Source organism: Armigeres subalbatus, chromosome 3, assembly GCF_024139115.2.
Source record: "Armigeres subalbatus isolate Guangzhou_Male chromosome 3, GZ_Asu_2, whole genome shotgun sequence".
NCBI lineage: Eukaryota > Metazoa > Arthropoda > Insecta > Diptera > Culicidae > Armigeres > Armigeres subalbatus.
In genome coordinates this window covers 23,642,771-23,662,434 of record NC_085141.1, presented here as the reverse complement: position 1 = coordinate 23,662,434, position 19,664 = coordinate 23,642,771, and the positions used below count along the sequence as shown (strand labels likewise).

The 19,664-nt window shown below is 40.2% G+C and overlaps 2 protein-coding genes, 1 long non-coding RNA gene and 1 pseudogene across 4 annotated transcripts in view; 3 read left to right on the top strand and 1 right to left on the bottom strand.

Moving 5' to 3' along the window:
• The first annotated feature begins 1,101 nt into the window (after positions 1 to 1,101).
• On the top strand, positions 1,102 to 2,352 carry LOC134219816 (uncharacterized). Of its 2 annotated transcripts, none has more exons than XR_009981673.1 (4): positions 1,102 to 1,468; positions 1,535 to 1,678; positions 1,742 to 1,830; positions 1,911 to 2,351. It is a non-coding gene; the product is annotated as an uncharacterized LOC134219816 (long non-coding RNA). The 2 variants fall into 2 exon arrangements; XR_009981672.1 differs by having other exon boundaries at positions 1,103 to 1,468; positions 1,877 to 2,352.
• Positions 2,353 to 12,937: 10,585 nt separating this feature from the next.
• Positions 12,938 to 13,366, top strand: LOC134221518 (histidine-rich glycoprotein-like). Its single transcript, XM_062700709.1, has 2 exons — positions 12,938 to 13,021; positions 13,082 to 13,366. The coding sequence occupies exons 1-2, from the start codon at positions 12,938 to 12,940 to the stop codon at positions 13,364 to 13,366; spliced, it is 369 nt and encodes a 122-aa protein (XP_062556693.1).
• A 713-nt stretch (positions 13,367 to 14,079) lies between these two features.
• Positions 14,080 to 16,734, bottom strand: LOC134221517 (RNA-binding protein spenito-like; annotated as a pseudogene).
• Positions 16,735 to 16,867: 133 nt separating this feature from the next.
• LOC134225401 (UDP-glucuronic acid decarboxylase 1) overlaps positions 16,868 to 19,664 on the top strand; it is a 42,113-nt gene continuing 39,316 nt past the window's right edge. The window contains exons 1-2 of the mRNA XM_062705445.1: positions 16,868 to 17,234; positions 17,974 to 18,335. Coding sequence (XP_062561429.1) covers positions 17,174 to 17,234; positions 17,974 to 18,335 — 423 coding nt within the window. The 5' untranslated portion in view covers positions 16,868 to 17,173. The remainder of the gene's footprint in view (positions 17,235 to 17,973; positions 18,336 to 19,664) is intronic.

Below are 19,664 nucleotides of genomic sequence, written 5' to 3'. Positions count from 1 at the left end.
GGTTAATTCTTCATACTTTACTGACCACTCGGTTCAAAATTACTTTTACTGGATAGAATCTGTGAAAAATATTACCGAGCTGCAATTCTGAATCTAAGTGTGACACTTCAGGATTTTGCTTCGGGATTTGAGAATCTGCGTATCCTCGCCCGTGCTTGAGTTTACACTTCGGGGTTTTGGTTCGGATTTCTTTATATACAATACAGTATCCCCCCGCTTATCCGGACCTCGCTAGTCCGACGACTCGTTAGTCCGGATCTCGCTAATTCGGAATTTTCCGGATTAAAAAGTATCAACACCCATTTAAACACATTATGCTGTCAGTTTTTAAATTTGTGCTGTGATTTTGTTTTGGTTCATTTGTATGGATTTGACAGTCGGATTAACGAGAGAAACCCCGATAGTCCGGCCATACATTTGTCGGATCAGCGGGGGTATACTGTAGTTGGAAAGATAACGAGAAGAGGGAGATGAGAGAGAGCGATTGAGTGGGAGAGAACGAGGAGCAAGTGAGTGAAAATGAGTAAGTGAGAGTGGGTGAGTAAGTCAAAGTGAGTGAGTGAGTGACCCAAGTAACCATGAAGCTATATATGCGTGTAAAAAACACAGCCCCAAAAGTGGACTTAAAGTGGAAAAGGGCAATTATAAGACCGAATTAATGGTTCATTACTTTGACATATTGAAATAAAGCAACAGTAATGTATCACTGCATTCGTTATGCTGATCTAGAGTATCGTTGTCTGACAGTTGATAAAGAAACGCCACTTCACATTATTAAAACTGATCTAATGCAGTTAGCATTTAGGATGCCGATTTGTGATTGATATATGTGCAATATTGTAATGCTTGGTGTGAGAGTGAGTGAGAATTCGTGAGTAAGTGAGAATAAGTGTGTGAGACTGCGTGAGTGAGTGAGAATGAGTGTGTGAAAGTACGTGAATGAGAGAAAGTGAGTGAGTGAGAAAGAGTTAGTGAGTGATTGAGTGAGAGTGAATAAGTGAGTGAGCTGTTACGTTAGTAAATTTTGTCAGTAATTCATATGAATAGTAACGTGTGCAAGCTTATCATCTAAAACCCAAAAAGAATTTTGAGCGTGTACAACAAGTAAAAAACAAAACAAAAACACCACATGGGCACATCGAAAACAACATAGCGGAAAACAGCTGTCATCGGAAGCTCAGCGAAAAGCGGAAACATTGCATCCGGTGAACACACACACCTTATCCGCAAACAGTGAGTCGGCAGGCAAAAGTTGTTCGGTCTAGCCACACTCCGAAGTGACCGAAGTTGAAGATTTCACCTGCACGAGAAACGGCGCAGGGAAATTCATCGTCGTCGTGCGGATAACGGGACGACAGGTGCCAACATTTGCTTGAACGCCGAAACACGGAGTCCGGGAGAGCTTTAATTGCCGAGAATTTGGAACTGCAGCGGCCAGCACGCTCATTCACTTGGTTTTGCGCCAAAGGTACGTGGAATCAAATATATCGCATTGGTGCCAAATAATGGAACTCGCTATTTCGTTCCCACTCAGATTGCTCGCTAATCATTCCGTGACCACGCGCGTTGTCTCGCCATAACATAGAGGTTGAGCGTTCAGAGGTGTACGGACGATTCTCCGGTGGTTCTCTACTCGGCGCGCACGAGTCGCTAGCGTGATTCCGTAAAACGTTGATAGGTGAGCTACAGCAGAGCTAATTAAAAATGAAATTGAAAATTTCACCACATAATTTCGCTGCAGGCTGATCAGCTCACGTCTGGCACCACACCAACAGGCAGCTTTGGCACTACACCACAGGTAGCACCGAGAAGAAAAGCCTTCGGAAAGAAGTGAGTTGTTATGGACTATCAGAGCCTAACCTGAGGAATGCCTCAGGGCTTTTCTTTTTCTACTTGATTTTGATTTCCAGTTCCCGGTGCAATCTAGAGGAGCGGTATCCCTATCACGATCCCGATACGCGACTGGGACGACAACATCGGGACTGTTCCAAGGGAGTGCTTCGCAGATTACCAGAGGTGGGTGCATTGATACCCAGTGGGGGCTGCTGTTGGGGAGACACGTGGATCAGACGAGTAACGGGCACGGCTGTCGACACAACATCCAAGGGTGCTGATTGCATCGCTCGAGTATCGTCGTGAGGCAGGTAGGCTCGAGCGCAGTCGGAAACCGATGGCTGTCTTCTGGTCAGCGTACGTTGGACGTGAGTACCCTGTGCATGGGCCGAAGGCCACGAAGAAGAATTAGAAGAGTAGCAGCGGAAAGAAAAAAGAAGAATGCATGCAGGTGATAAAGAATAGGAGAGTACACAGAAAAAAATAAAATTGTACCTTTAAAAATTATGCACTTTTAATTGAAAAAGTTGCGAATTTTCTTAAAATTAAAAGTGAAAAAACAATAAAAGAAAATTATGCATTTCATTCAAAAGTGTTTTTTTACTTTCCTGAGTGTAATTTTAAAAGTTCATCTTTTCAATTTCAAAAACTGTTAAACTATCAAAAAACTGTTCAACTGTCAACAAAAAGTTTTGAAAAAAACAGAGAAGAAGAAGAATATATTGCTTTTTCGGTTGTATTCGATTGCCTTTGCCAACCAAAACCAGAAGTGCCATCAAGTTCACGCAAATGTGTCGTCGATATTAAAACGCTATCGTTTATTTCACGGAGCAAGAAGGTAGATATTTTCCGTATTTTCCTAATTATAACGTGAAATGCAAAGCAGTGCCAGTGTTCACTAATTCTAATTAAACAGCGTTGAAATAACGGAACACATCACGATAAATACTAATGCGAGATTTTCTTTTTTTTTGCCTTGCAGATAATTCGCATGAGTCGGAACTTCTGGCCGACAAGAAAGATGGCGCAGTATCTCCACATGCTAACTACGTGCTCTCCTTTATCCACCTTTGCATTTTAGCCGCAGCTGTAACGTGTAGTACAAATTAATTCTGAAAATGCAATTAAACATTAAAAGCTATTTAATACGATTTTATTAGGTTTGAAAGAAACGATAGATGGTGGGTAGAGGGATTTTAAGAATGAAAAATCTCTGAATTAAAATGTTACACATGCTGCTTCCACCAGTGTAATGATTTTGTATTGACATTTCTACAATTTTAATTTGAAAGTTCAAACTATTAAATTTAGAGTGGTAAGCAGCTTTTAAGCCATGGTAGTTGCAAAAGTTTCCATACTTTTATTTTGAACATAACCAACTCTCTACGAAAAAGAACCAACGCAACTTTTTATTTTAACCAATGTTTTTCTTAACATTACTAATGATTTTTCTTTCTGTGTAGGGAGCAAGATAGTACCTGGGCAGTGATGTTACGATTCGAAAATAAAACACGCTTGTACACGTAATCAATTTTGTGGCGTTTATTGTTGCTTAGCCGGCCGACCAATGTCCATTCAGTTCCCGACAGAGGTCGTTTCACAACAGAGCAAGAGTTAGTGAATGTGAGTGAGTGAGTGAGATTGAGCGAGCGAGTGAGAATGTGTATTTGAGTGAGATTTGGTGAGTGAATGAGAGAGTAAATAAGTGAGAGAAGGTGAGTGAGAATGAGTTAGAGGGAGTGAGTGAGAATGAGTTAGAGCGAGTGAGTGAGAATGAGTTAGATCGAGTTAGAGCGAGTGGTGAGAATGAGTTAGAGTGAGTGAGTGAGAATGAGTTAGAGCGAGTGAGTGAGAATGAGTTAGAGCGAGTGAGTGAGAATGAGTTAGAGCGAGTGAGTGAGAATGAGTTAGAACGAGTGAGTGAGAATGAGTTAGAGCGAGTGAGCGAGAATGACTTAGAGCGAGTGAGTGAGAATGATTTAGAGCAAGTCTCACTATACACTATTTCTCAATTCTCGGGTACTTTTTCAAAACGACGTATGTCGCAAATTGTAAACAAATCCGTTTTCAACAGCATATGGCATAAAATTCATCTAAAAATGTGTATATCTTCAAAGCTACATGAAAATGTGTTTTTAAAAATGTAAATCAATTTTTTGCAAAACGGTGTAACATCATTGTTGAAAATATTGCACATACACCGCTTAGCAGAAAATGTACTTTAAAAAGTTTTTTCGAACAACTAAATAGTTTAAAACGTGCGTCTGCTTGTACTTTTTCATCACTGATTTCAAAATTAAGCATGTCGCTTAAATATTCTGATTTTCGTTAAGAAAAACATTTTACGTTGTTTTTCTGCAGCAAATGTTGTTACGTCGTGTTGTAAGTGTTGCAATTTTTTGTCGCATGTGCGTGAAACGTTTCAACTTGACGCAACATTTCGACGTATCAACAATGCAGCGTACGGAGCAGCGTAACATTTCGACGAAAGTAGCATGACCTCGGTCATACTGACGTATCAAAACGACGTATGTGATTTATCTGTTGCAGAACGTTGTAACATATATTTTTATCAAAATAACTGAAATGTTCACACGCAGTGCAGATTTCAGGGTCAGTGACGATGAACCTTTTCATAATGTATCGTTGAGGTGTATTCAATTGCAATAAAAATGATTAGTTTCTAAATAGGAATAAAAATGAAATCTGAAAACTTTCAAGCTCATTTTCTCAGCTTGATCAAAATGTTACATACGCCGATTTGAAAAAGTTCCCGAGAATTATCTTTGCTCACTTTGCACTTCTCACTTCTTAGTACTCATTTCTCACTTTACTCTTCTCAATTCCCACTTCTCACTATTCATTTCACTTCTCACAACTCATTTTTTCACTTATCATTCTTCACTTCTCACTTCTCATTAGTCACTTTTCACTTTTCACTTCATACTCTTCACTTCCCGCGCCTCATTCTCACTACTCATTACACTACACATTTCTCACTACTCAACTGTCACTTCTAATTTTACACTTCTTACTTCTTATTCTCACTACTCATTGCTCATTGCTTACTTACTCATTTTTTTCATTTCTCGCTTATCATTCGTTAGTTTTCTCTTCACACTTCTCACATTTTTCAATTTTCACTATCCACTTCACTAAATTCTTCCCGTCATAGATTACACATTTCCCGTGCGGAATCAATTCAAACGGAATTGTTTCCCCGCGGGATTTGCATCTCTACACATGGGATTTTTAACCGTACACTTTTCCCGCGATTGTTTTCTTTGTTGGTTTTCTTTGGATATTTCAACAACATATTTACGATACACTCTATTGTTTGACAAAAAAAAGTGTATGAAAAAATCTCAGATTTTGTATAGTTACGATACTTAACAACCCGTACGTTCTAATGCGAAAACTTCATTTACAATTTAATGAATGGTTCATAACAATACATTCTAATGTATTTCTATTATTCAATCTACAATAAAATCTATTGTAAATTTATCGCGTTGTTTAGTGATGTTACAATAAATTGTATTGTTTTTCTATAATTATTTTTATTCGGGTAGCGCTCGTAAAATGCTGGATTTCAAACATTTTGTTCTTTCTCAATCCTTTATGATTTCATATGGAAACATACTAAACCGTTGCAACTCATTAACCTCTTTTCACTCACTCCTTTTCCTAATCCTAGCAAGTTCCAATAAGTCTATTTTGAGGGTATGGAGTCCACTAGTCTAATTAGATTATTTCCTTATAAGTGGAAATTATCTGTCTAACAGACAAAGAAGGATTGATTACATATATGCACTTACTTTCCTTATGGTCCTTTCGTTACAGACATATTATGCAACTCGGTATGCGTTTTTTGTCTTATCTTTCATTTGATTTGCTTGTAGCTGTAGCTGACTTAGGCCCGATGCCCACGTAGCGTCTTTTCAACGCTGCGTTCACCCGGCGTTAAAAGGACGCATGTGTGCATCGGGAAAAAGCGGTAACGCAGCGTCGCCGCACCGATGCACACCTGCGTTTTTTCAACGCCACGTGCACGCAGCGTTGAAAAAACGCTACGTGGGCATCGGCCTTTATTTGGTCGTACGGCGCAGCGCAATATGTTTAGGAAATTAATTATCCCACAGCCACAGTGGTATATAGAAGAAAGTGCTGATGAATTGGATTCATGCTTTTTTAAGGTCACTCCTGACAGAATCCCAGTTTCGAAGTGCTCGCGTTTTCGGGGGCACACCATTGACGAATACATAGACGGAGGGGTGGCCATTTTTCCGGGCACCACTATATACCCCTGGGGAGTGACGGATTACAATTATTACAATCACTCGACCATTGAGAAGCCCCTCAATTCGAATCACGTCAGTTTGACAACAGTTGTCATTTCCAAGGTTGTGGACTGTCTTTTTCGTTTGCATGAGTGTTTTTGATGGCAAAACATTGGGGAAGTTTTTTCATTTCCAGGTAGGTAAATGAATATTTCTTTTAAACTCGACCAAATATGTGCCTACTGTTAAATAAATATTAGAATTATTTTGACGCAGTATGTTTTTGTTGCAGAATTGTCGGATGACCGTAAAATGTGATCGATATCTATACCGTTGAACGAGGAACGTCTACCGAACCTTCTGATGACGAATCATCCGGTTCGCACTTCCACCGCACTTTCGCACTTCCACTTCACACAGTCAAGAAGTTGTTGCTGCTTCACTGGGAAATGCCGAAGACTTTACCATATGGTGTTTGGCTGCAGGAGATGATTGCAAGCAAGCCGGAAACTCCTGGAATTTATGATCCCAGCTATTCGAGCTTTTCTGGAACACCACCATTCGTATGTTAGAAGGAATACCGTGCTCTATCTACAAATACTTCAGGTAGGACCTACCACCCAGACGAGCCGTAATTGATTGCAAACTTTTTGGGTACGGCGCAGAATATGTTTTATTTTGCTTGCATTAATGCATTTCAATGTTACACGTCGATCAGAAAAGAGCATTGATCTGTTTATCTTCATGTCTTGATGATCAGGTGGTTTGTACTTTAGAAGAATGCTTCCAATACTCACAATGGCAATGGAGGCAACGGAAAGTATCCTTAACTCCTGGTCGGAACTCTTCCCAGTTGTTACATCAACTGCAATACATAGAAACTCAGAAGTTTTCCCAGCTGCCAAGTCTTTAAAAATTCAACGAGCAGCACTCTGGATCCTTGAAGAGTACATAACCTTACACAACATCGTCGAGGGATATCATGGATGCGATTGTCGTCTAACCCTGGATGGTACATACCTCGAAATACTCATTGTCGATGCCGAGCGGAGGCGACTGGCCGGCAATGAAAAGGGGAACAAAAGAGGGCTTGGCGCTTCGAAACAACAAAGTCACATCGGATGGAACATAGCAGAGCGCTTTCAGTATTGCTCCGTAAGTACCAAGTGAATTGGAGAGGAGAGAAATTATAATTTAACAGGTTTCCATTAGGCGTGATATTTTTTATGATGTCCAACATGTTCTGGATCTATGATGGAATTTACTTTCGATTCAGCCTCTTAAGAAAATCAATTGACTACGTCAGGACAAAATAGATAATTTGCAGTTTGTACGCTTTTCGTTCTTAAAATTAAAACTTATGGTATAGTCGATAAATTTATGCGGATTATCCTGTGTAAAGGTAGCCTCACATCTCGGGAATCTTGATCACGGGATTTTGCTCCCATGCATTTTCAATGGGAGCCGGATTTTGATTTTCCGTGACGGGAAAAAAATATACGCACAGGAAAATCAAAAATCCCGAAGTGTAAACCCACCCGCGGAAAACCTGACTGATTTCAAATATCCGTGTCACCAAACTTTACAACAGTACAAACAAATAAAAAAGTATGCAAGCCATAAAAGTACGATCGCAGAAAATTTAAATTCATTTTTTCTTCACTAGTTTAAGTGTTTTTATTGAAATTCCTGTTAAGATATAAATTAAGAAGTGCTTTTAAATATTGTACCATGTTCGAAATTGTGTGGAGCGAGGAAGACATAATCGAGGTTTCGCCCGAAGATTCTTTAGCGACCGAGCGGCTGGAAGATGAGAGCGGGGAGATACAAGGAGACGATTTTCAAGAAAAATGCAAAAAAGCGCTCAAAAAAAGAGAAAGAATTTGAAATCAAAAGTATGACATGCCAAAAAGTATGTCAGTACCCTGAAATATACCAGATAACGCATGCGGATTATTCCAACAAAACTGCGAAGGATGCTATGTGGGAGGAAATCAATCGAAATATTTTGGATCAACTCGGCAACACAGTAACAGTGCCGGATTGTCGCAAATATTGAGATTCGCTTCGAGAATCAACTAGGTAAGTATTTTCAAACCATATAGGGGAGCTGTTCCATTTTCCATCTCACTGAACATATATTCATCTCATCGAAGATCAAAGAAATACAGCACCAATCTCGTCGTTTCTTTTAGCTTACATGCATGATCATTGCTGAAAAATCACAAAAATAAGAAACAAATCTAATTCCTTTTCATTGCTTTTTGTTTTTAATGGGATGAAAATGGGAGCTATGAGATGAAATGCCGAACAGTTCCCCTACCATATATCATACGGGTCAAACCAGACATATTTTATTTTATCAAATTGAAATATTTTGGATATAATTTATTCAACCGTCTAAGAGGAATTAAGTACTCTCCACTTAATTCCACTATTTAATTTTCGATATCTTTTCAGATACGTATTTCGACCACAACTGACCGTATCTGAAAAGATATCGAAAATTAAATAGTGGAATTAAATGGAGAGTACTTAAATCGTCTTAGACGGTTGAATACATTCCACTAAAAGAGCTTTATATATTTTTCCTATAATTTATTATTTAATCAGAATAAATAGCCTATTCATATTACATTTATTGTAATAAATATCAGTACATAAGTCTTCTCTGTTCAACTCGGTCCATGGTTCCATGGTCGCCAACCACGCTGGCAACGGAGGGTCTGCAAATCGTTTGCCAAATTCCATTTTGGATACACAGATGTTGTCAAATATTTATAAACGGTGCTGATTATTGTAAGAATTCGATGTTTAGTTACGTTAAAGATTTTCGTTCGTATCAAAGATCAATTTCCGAACCCACTTGTCACCAGGGATAGCACCGATCATTTTTAAGTTATGGAGCTGTTCATAAATTACAAAACGCTGTTGGGGGAGGAGGTCAAGTCGAGTGTTACGATTCGAACAAAAATATTAAACCATCCATACAAAAAGTGTTACGTGGGAGAGAGTAAGGTGGGGGTCCAAAATCGCCAAATTTAGCGTTACGTAATTTTTGGAGGAACATGGATATACCTAGGTCACACACATTTATTAATAACGTTGAACAAAAATAATTATTCTTTTAACCCCAAATGCATTTTAAAACCGATTAATTTTTACTTCTCTTGATAGCCGTAATGATGCTGTAGTCTCATACTTACTTTAGAATATAGAGTAGAGTGGGGCAAGAGTACGCACTTAGTTTTCAATCGATCATGTGGCCCTTATGAAGCAAGCTTCTACATATCAAATTAGTGTCGATGATTCATATACTCTTCTTTTATGTTACCCAGTGGAAAAAATATTGAAATTATTGAGATTCGTTTTAGTAGAACCCTTATTGCAAGACAAGTGAAAAACGCACTCTTACCCCACCGGTGGGGTAAAAGTGCGCATCGGGTGGGGTAAGAGTACGCATTTATCCAATCATGTGCTTTAAGCATATATTAACACAAATAAGAGTTAATAACATTTAATTGATGATTAATGACCATATATTAGGGAATGTTTAAAGATTACGTAACACTTAAAGGGGGAGGGGGTCCTAAAAATGTGCACTTTCATACGAAAAACCATTGTTTTTTATATATACAAAAAACTACAGAGGTAAAATTATATATCAGGTTTCGCGTGGCGTATACAAAGGCATTTTCCTTAAAGAAAGTGCACCAATCACGTAACGTAAAATTTGGCTATTTCATCACCCCTCCCCCTTCATCTTACACTATTTGTATGAATCCTCTAAAAATTATATGGATCGTCATACATCTCGCAACCCCTCCCAGCTAAACGTTTCGTAATTTATGAATGTTTCTTTTGATTAAATGAAATTATCATTTAGATGAAATTGTGTTTTCGTACTATGTTTAGGTGTACAACAAGTCCTAATACAATTTCATTATTTCGCTTCAGTGCTTTGTTCGGTAAGTCCTTTCTATTACCGAATTCCTTTAACTTATCCTAAAAACTTGTGATAATTTCAAATTCTGTCCCTTTTTTCTTAGTTGTGGATCTTTACGCTTTGGAAGAAGTCTTATTTCGGCCGCAGATACGGGTTTGACATCATAACATGAAGATTCATATGCGTACTCTTGCCCCACCGGGTCCTGCGTACTTTTACCCCACAGTCCCAAAAATTATTCAAGTAATGGTTTTGACTTCTTGGAAAACCAACCGGATTGGTGTTCTGTACCATAAAGTACTCTATACAATAGGTTATCGAAATGGTATAATGTTCACCTGATTGAACGTATATATGGTAATGAAATACTAGTTGCGGAAATCCAATTATTTTTAGCAAAATGACCAAAAAGTTATCTAACTCCATATCTCCCTTGTTGTTTATTCAAATCATTTACAATTACACATGATAATAGTTGGCCAGAATACCTGTCAAACTGATGCAGTGCTGCTAGTTTATCTATTTTCATTACTTCAAAAAATTGAAAACGTACTCTTACCCCACGCGCACTCTTGCCCCACTCTACTCTACTTCAGCATTTTTCAGTTGCGAAGACCCATAAATGTTTTCTCATGAAAAGGTGGTCTTGCCAGCCACATAATATACACATGATCACTTGGCTCAGAAATCTCGAGGTTAAAAAAAATAGTTTATTGAGGCTGATTTGCGAAGCCAATTAGAGAAAAGTCAAGAGTAAGTTTTCATCAACGGATACCATCTTCAAAATGCAAACTTTAGGTTCATCAAAATCAACAACAACATTAGAGGCATCTATATCGTGCTGCTTCCAAACTTCACTAGGATTTCTAACATTTCGTCTGCCGTGATTTCTAACATTTCGTCTGCCGTTCGGCTTTGCGAATTCAGCATGATGACGACTCAAATGTGCACAATCAGGACATCAATCTGCAGCACAACGAGGACGATCATTATGACGACTCTATGCACCACGACCGTAACAACAACGATGACCATGACGACGACTCAAATGTGCACAATTCTAGAGTGCTTTGAAAATAGGTCGTATGTGCAAAAGAGAGTCTCTCTTTGGATCTATTCTCTTTCGATTATTACGAAACTATACAAAAGTTTACTTCGAATTTCTTGTTAGATATCCAAAGACAATAGCTTTGTTTATCATGCTGAAGTGGAAATGTAGCAAAACATGCAAAACTAGCCGATATATTAGCGAAAGAGAGCGTGACCAAAGAGAATCTCTCGTTTGCACATACGACCTATTCTCAAAGCAATCTAGAATTAAGACATCATTATACATCACGGACAGGAGACTCTATGGACCACGACCGTGACGACGAACATGTTCACAACCAGGACATCATTGGGCAACACAAACAGGACGACTCACATGTTCACAATTAGGACATCATTATGCAGCACAACGAGGACGATCATTATGACAGCTGTATGGACCACGACCTTGACGACGAACATGAGCATGACGACGACGCAAATGTTCAGAACCAGGACATCATTGGGCAACACAGACTGGACGACTCAAATGTTCACAATTAGGACATCATTATGCAGCACAACGAGGACGATCATTATGACAACTGTATGGACCACGACCGTGACGACGAACATGTTCACAACCAGGACATCATTGGGCAACACAAACAGGACGACTCACATGTTCACAATTAGGACATCATTATGCAGCACAACGAGGACGATCATTATGACAGCTGTATGGACCACGACCGTGACGACGAACATGAGCATGACGACGACGCAAATGTTCAGAACCAGGACATCATTGGGCAACACAGACTGGACGACTCAAATGTTCACAATTAGGACATCATTATGCAGCACAACGAGGACGATCATTATGTCAACTGTATGCACCACGACCATGACGACGACGCCAATGTTCACAACCACATCATTGGGCAACACAAACAGGACGACTCACATGTTCACAATTAGGACATCATTATGCAGCACAACGAAAACGATCATTATGACAACTGTGTGGACCACGACCGTGACGACGAACATGAGCATGACGACGACGCAAATGTTCAGAACCAGGACATCATTGGGCAACACAGACTGGACGACTCAAATGTTCACAATTAGGACATCATTATGCAGCACAACGAGGACGATCATTATGACAACTGTATGGACCACGACCGTGACGACGAACATGTTCACAACCAGGACATCATTGGGCAACACAAACAGGACGACTCACATGTTCACAATTAGGACATCATTATGCAGCACAACGAGGACGATCATTATGACAGCTGTATGGACCACGACCGTGACGACGAACATGAGCATGACGACGACGCAAATGTTCAGAACCAGGACATCATTGGGCAACACAGACTGGACGACTCAAATGTTCACAATTAGGACATCATTATGCAGCACAACGAGGACGATCATTATGACAACTGTATGGACCACGACGCATGACGACGACGCAAATGTTCAGAACCAGGACATCATTGGGCAACACAGACAGGACGACTCAAATGTTCACAATTAGGACATCATTATGCAGCACAACGAGAACGATCATTATGACAACTGTATGGACCACGACCATGACGACGACGCCAATGTTCACAACCACATCATTGGGCAACACAAACAGGACGACTCACATGTTCACAATTAGGACATCATTATGCAGCACAACGAGAACGATCATTATGCCAACTGTGTGGACCACGACCGTGACGACGAACATGAGCATGACGACGACGCAAATGTTCAGAACCAGGACATCATTGGGCAACACAGACTGGACGACTCAAATGTTCACAATTAGGACATCATTATGCAGCACAACGAGGACGATCATTATGACAACTGTATGGACCACGACCGTGACGACGAACATGAGCATGACGACGACGCAAATGTTCAGAACCAGGACATCATTGGGCAACACAAACAGGACGACTCACATGTTCACAATTAGGACATCATTATGCAGCACAACGAGGACGATCATTATGACAACTGTATGGACCACGACCATGACGACGACGCCAATGTTCACAACCACATCATTGGGCAACACAAACAGGACGACTCACATGTTCACAATAAGGACATCATTATGCAGCACAACGAGGACGATCATTATGACAACTGTGTGGACCACGACCGTGACGACGAACAAGAGCATGACGACGACGCAAATGTTCAGAACCAGGACATCATTGGGCAACACAGACTGGACGACTCAAATGTTCACAATTAGGACATCATTATGCAGCACAACGAGGACGATCATTATGACAACTGTATGGACCACGACGCATGACGACGACGCAAATGTTCAGAACCAGGACATCATTGGGCAACACAGACAGGACGACTCAAATGTTCACAATTAGGACATCATTATGCAGCACAACGAGAACGATCATTATGACAACTGTATGGACCACGACCATGACGACGACGCCAATGTTCACAACCACATCATTGGGCAACACAAACAGGACGACTCACATGTTCACAATTAGGACATCATTATGCAGCACAACGAGAACGATCATTATGACAACTGTGTGGACCACGACCGTGACGACGAACATGAGCATGACGACGACGCAAATGTTCAGAACCAGGACATCATTGGGCAACACAGACAGGACGACTCAAATGTTCACAATTAGGACATCATTATGCAGCACAACGAGAACGATCATTATGACAACTGTATGGACCACGACCGTGACGACGAACATGAGCATGACAACGACGAAAATGTTCAGAACCAGGACATCATTGGGCAACACAGACAGGACGACTCACATGTTCACAATTAGGACATCATTATGCAGCACAACGAGGACGATCATTATGACAACTGTATGGACCACGACCATGACGACGACGCCAATGTTCACAACCACATCATTGGGCAACACAAACAGGACGACTCACATGTTCACAATTAGGACACCATTATGCAGCACAACGAGGACGATCATTATGACAACTGTATGGAACACGACCGTGACGACGAACATGAGCATGACGACGACGCAAATGTTCAGAACCAGGACCGGTTACTTCCGTTTCCTTATTGAGTAAGGATATAACGCTGGCCGCTTCTTTCTGCTTCAGGTAGGACACGAGATTACGCAGTGGACGCGTCTGAACGCTGGCATCATCCGACGATGCTACCGATGATGTCGATCCCGGCAGGCCGAGGAAGATTGCGTGCGACGATGACGTCGATATGCGCTTCTGCACATCTTCCAACTTGGGTTGATCGAGGCGTAGTCGCTGAGTAATACGAAGGTGGTGTTTACCTTCCTCGTCCTTCATCAGGCTGTCCACTATTGCGTTGTCTCCGTCCGTTAGGTGCAACTTGGCGGGGAATAGTGAACTCTTCAAAATCAGTGCCCCTTGCCAGACTGTGGTAGATTTCCGACCATTTCTGGTAACGTTCTTGCATTCGATAACATGCCATTCCTACGAGAAGACGAATCAGAATCCGAATCAGCCGGACTGCGTCGGACTGCGAAAGCGAGATCTATCGATTCCTGGTTCACGTGATCCAGAACGACGGCGTGAATCATATTCGCCATCGGATCCTGATCGACGCCATACATCATTGTCCCCGTGGTGCGGTGGGCCATCACGATGAAAACCGCCACGGAAACCACCACGGCCGCGGAACGGTCTTCCACCATAGCCGTACGATGAATTTTCCTCGTATGATGCACCGCCTTCCGGATATTCGTAGTCGGGACCGCGACGATACTCACCGCCTTCCTCCACTGGGCTTTGAGAACGATGGTGTTGTTCCGTTATCAGCAAAATCGATACGAATACGACGATCCGGTGCCCCTAACGGGAATCCATGCATTTCCTTCACAGCAGCCGTAGCAGCATCAATAGAATCGTACAGAATGTACGCCTGGGTTCGGTGTCCCCTTTGTTATATTCGATCTTTTTGATGGCACCAAAACGGTCGAACTCACGCTCCAACTGAGTGACCGAAGTCCATGCGCCAAGACCACCAACCCAAATTCTGGTCGTCGGAATAGCTTTATCGTATCCTATCTTGCACTGGAACCATGTCCAACGTTTGGAAACGAACAATTAAAAGCAAAAGCATTTCCAGTTCCTGCCGAAACGAACCGAAACTACGTCGCAAAGTGAGGGAGAAAAACAAACAGACAAACTGTCAAAACGTCAATAGGGGTAAGTCAGCGCTCGTAAAATATTTATGTAATTCGTCACCCACGAGGGGTATTTTCTTCAAAATGAAGAAGAAGACATGGTGCCCGATTTTCTGATGGCTTTGTACCGGACATTTCGGTCTATGTATTCGTCAATGGGCACACCACTCGATACGGAAGCAACACACAACTGTCATTTTTATTTTTTCACGCATGCTGCGACGCAGCAAAGCTGAATCAACAAAAATGACAGTTGTCAGCCGCCTCCGTATCGAGTGGTGTGCCCTCGAAAACGCGAGCATTTTGAAACTTGGATTCTGTCAGGAGTGACCTTAAGCCCGAAACGCAATACAACGGAACGGCGACGGAAACTTAAAATTTGACAGTAAGCCCATATATTTTCTGTCAAATTTGCCGTTTCCGTCGCCGTTCCGTTATATTGTGTATCCGGAATAAATTTATACCGCTTTTTATACCGAAGTTGGATTTTTCTCCAGATACAGGCAATTTTCCCAACTTCGGAAGTAGTGCGTTGGATTCCCCTAAAGATGCGCTAAACAACGCATCCATTAGTTTGACAGATAAAACTTCGGAAGAAAGTTCGGTTCGGAAGTCCGGACTTCCGAATTCTAAGTTGGTGCTACGCCGACAATATTGCGTTTGGGGCTTTATTTACCACATTGATCAAAATGCTCGAAACGGTGGGTGCAGTTGATCTCAACAAATGTCAAATCAGAGACTGACTCAAGGACTGACTCCAGTTTTTCGCTAGTGCGCTTGAATAAAAGATATTTTAGTTACAGTAGCCGTTCGATAACTGCAACATGTTTACTTTTCAGTTAACGAACGCCGTTCGATAACTGCAATGCATTCTAGACGTCAAACGGTTGTCAAACGACGTCAGATGCAATAAAAGGGCATCAAAATGTGCAGCGCAATGCAGCTGTTTGACATCAGTTTGAAGTTTAGCGGTCCGATAACTGCAAAACTGTTGCAACTATCGAATTGCAGTTAAAAAGCATTGCAGTTAAATAACTTGCAGTTATCGAACGCTGTCCGGAACATCTTTTGCTGGCGAGGATAGGGGATCTAAATGTCAATGAAGGAAAAATACATACAATTTGACAGTTTAATACCACACATGTTTCGGACAGCAGAACAAAGCGAACCGAAGCGACAATCTTTATCTAGTAACTAAAATATCTTTTGTTTGAATAATTTTATTTCGTATGTCAAACAAGACCGAAAATGTCGAGGAAGCAATTTCCAGTTATTTTTAAATTTCGAATTTAACAATGTTCCTTTCGAATTTTGGGTCGGAAGAAAAACTTACGCGTTCAGGATGATAAACTTTATCGTTCCCTGAAAGAAAATCGTATATCGATTCTTCATTTTAGGACCCAATTACCGATTCGATTAATTGGTTCATTTCTATTCGGGTCCTTGATGGATTTGAGTGAAATTCAAATGTGAGTTGATTTGCGGTTCCGTGTGGATAACCGTGAAGATTATACGCCATTATGTCAGAACAAGCTAGATTTATGAAGAAAAGAACCTAAAAAGGAAATCAAAGAGGAACAGGGAAGTGCGACAAAACGGACAAAATAAACATTCGAAGATATTTTGCGTGATTTACGTCAAAAAGCAAGTAAATCAAACAAAAAAAGCAGTGGATATCGCGAGTAGACGGAAAATTTTCGTTTGTGTTTAGCTTTCTCAGCAGATTTTCTTGCAATCGTCGCGATTACAATCATTCGAAGAGGAAAAAAGTTCGTTCATTGTGCCGAGAGCGCAGGGAGGGGGAACAAAATTTGTCGGTGGTTCGTGGCTCGCGACTGGATGTAGACGGACCTAGCGTTCAGTCTACTATGGTGTTCTCGAAACGAAAGATGAAGCAGCTGTTCGCTTTCGGTGTGGCCATTGTCTTGGGTAGGTCTTCCGGCCGTCTTCGCGCCGTCGATATCGAGTGATTGTGCCAAGTCTAATGATGTGTGCTTCCGGAAGATGGTGGTGGAATTAGTGACATTGTGTAGCCAAAATTTGGAAAAGAACATTCGAAAAAGAATCTACCTGACGCAGCATTTCTTCAAAATCCTATTCATATAGGTATTTCTCCTTGATTTTGCCTATGATGCAAAATGCAAACAAGTCCAAAAGTTTGCGCCACACCGCAGTGGTCGGAAAAGACCATTCCTTATCAAACTAGTTATTTTTATAGAGTAGAATTAATGTTAATATTAATTATAGCTCGTTTAGTGGAAGTCCAGAAGACTACCCGATTCAATTTCAGCATTGTGGTTTTAATCTTGACTGATACACAAGTTAATTCATCATTAATTATTTTTAAAACGTGTGAATTATTGCTTTGTCATTCAAAATCTTGTCATATGATAAATATAATAAAATAATGCTCATTGACATATTTGTTGAAGATTGATGTTGAAGATGAAGTTAATAGAAGAATTAGGTTGATCAAACAGTCATCCCCAACTACTGTGGCGCATGTTGGGCAATCTCCGCGCCGCTGGATAGTGTGTCAAAGAATAAGCGCATGATTTGGTGTTGTGTGATGAGAGAAATGCAACCATCACTTATTTTCTATTATTTAGTGATAATTTAGTGAAGGCGCTAATTTGTATTTTTCGATTTTTCCCTTTCAACACTGCAGTGATATGTTTGTATAAGTCGTGGGGTAGTCCAGCCGGTGCTAAGCTAAGTCTAGGAATTGGTAGTGCTAATGATCTAGAGAGTAGTTTCGACCGAAGAAGATTTGTTCCTCCGGGCCAGGAGCATCATCCACCCGATAACAACGATGAAGCGGCGGTGGTGAATGGGGACCACCGAGTGTTGGGGGATAGTGTTCATCATGAAGAGTTCGGGAAAGAGCAGCAAAACAGGCTAAATGAGATGCACGAAGCAAAGAAGCAAATCCTGCAGTTGGAGCTGAAAATTCAAGAACTGGAAGGCAGAATACCTAGAAAATATCCCGATGTGACGTTCCTGAATTACAGGAATAGAAAGCGTATATTGGTAAGTAAATAGTATGCAAACTAACTGCTACGTGTTTTGAAGCAAACTGCCACCTCTCGTTTCAAGTAGCACTTCGGTCATATTTGAATACATTGAGCGTTGAATTCTTTTCTGCTAATGTTGATTCAATCTCATTAAAGAAGCTTCATAATAATATTTGTTTATTCACTCGTCTGAATATTGAATATAACAATCATTCATATTTGAAGAGTGCATTCGACAACTACGTCTTCCACTTTTCCGTCGTATATCGATAATAGAGCTTTTCTACCGAATGAAACCAATTTTTTCCGGATACTATCAAAGTGTTTTCAATTCAAATTTAATTTAATTGATGTGGGACATTACTAGTTTCATTTAGTTTGATAGCAATGGAAAATGACTAAGAACAAGTACATACTACGGTACGGTGTTTGATATCGTCATTTTTGGTTTTGTGTAAATTACTTCTTTTACTTAATGACAAGCCAATTTTACATGACAATTAAGTTGACTGAACTATAAACAAATATAGAATACAGATTTTTGAATCTGAAATTGTCTAACTTCTAGACTAGAAAGCGGATTTAAAAAAGAACTGTAATTCCGATAAAATGTGACTTAACTAAAACTCTGTTTTTGACTTGTTCAAATATACTACGGAGCAAGATGAGCATCCCTACATGGCAAGAATATCCTTTTAAAAATATTTTTTTCTAACTGAAATGCATTAGGGCATCAATTTTAACAAAAAATAATAGCTTTTAATGCGCATTGGTCATATTATAAAAACAATGAAACTGTTTTTGGGATCGATAAATTATTATTTTTCATTGATATCATGTAATTTTGTGTAATTTTACACTGAATAGCAAAAATTAGTTTAAAATTTCAGTAAATTTGTTAATGTTCGTTACTAAACAGATTCAGCGCACAATAAATCATAATTCTAGATTGCTTTGAGAATAGGTCGTATGTGCAAACGAGAGATTCTCTTTGATCACGCTCTCTTTCGCTAATATATCGGCTAGTTTTGCATGTTTTGCTACATTTCCACTTTAGCATGATAGACAAAGCTATTGTCTTTGGATATCTGCCATAAAATTCGAAGTAAACTTTTGTATAGTTTCGTAATAATTGAAAGAGAATAGATCCAAAGAGAGACTCTCTTTTGCACATACGACCTATTTTCAAAGCACTCTAGAATTGTTGTAGGTTGTGCAAAAGAGTTTCAGTATTTGGTGTATTATTTGAATGTTTCAAAATACTCATCTTACCCCATTTGAGATAAGTTATTCTAATTTAATGAGGCATGGTCAAACATTTCACTGTGCTTGTCATAAGACGAGT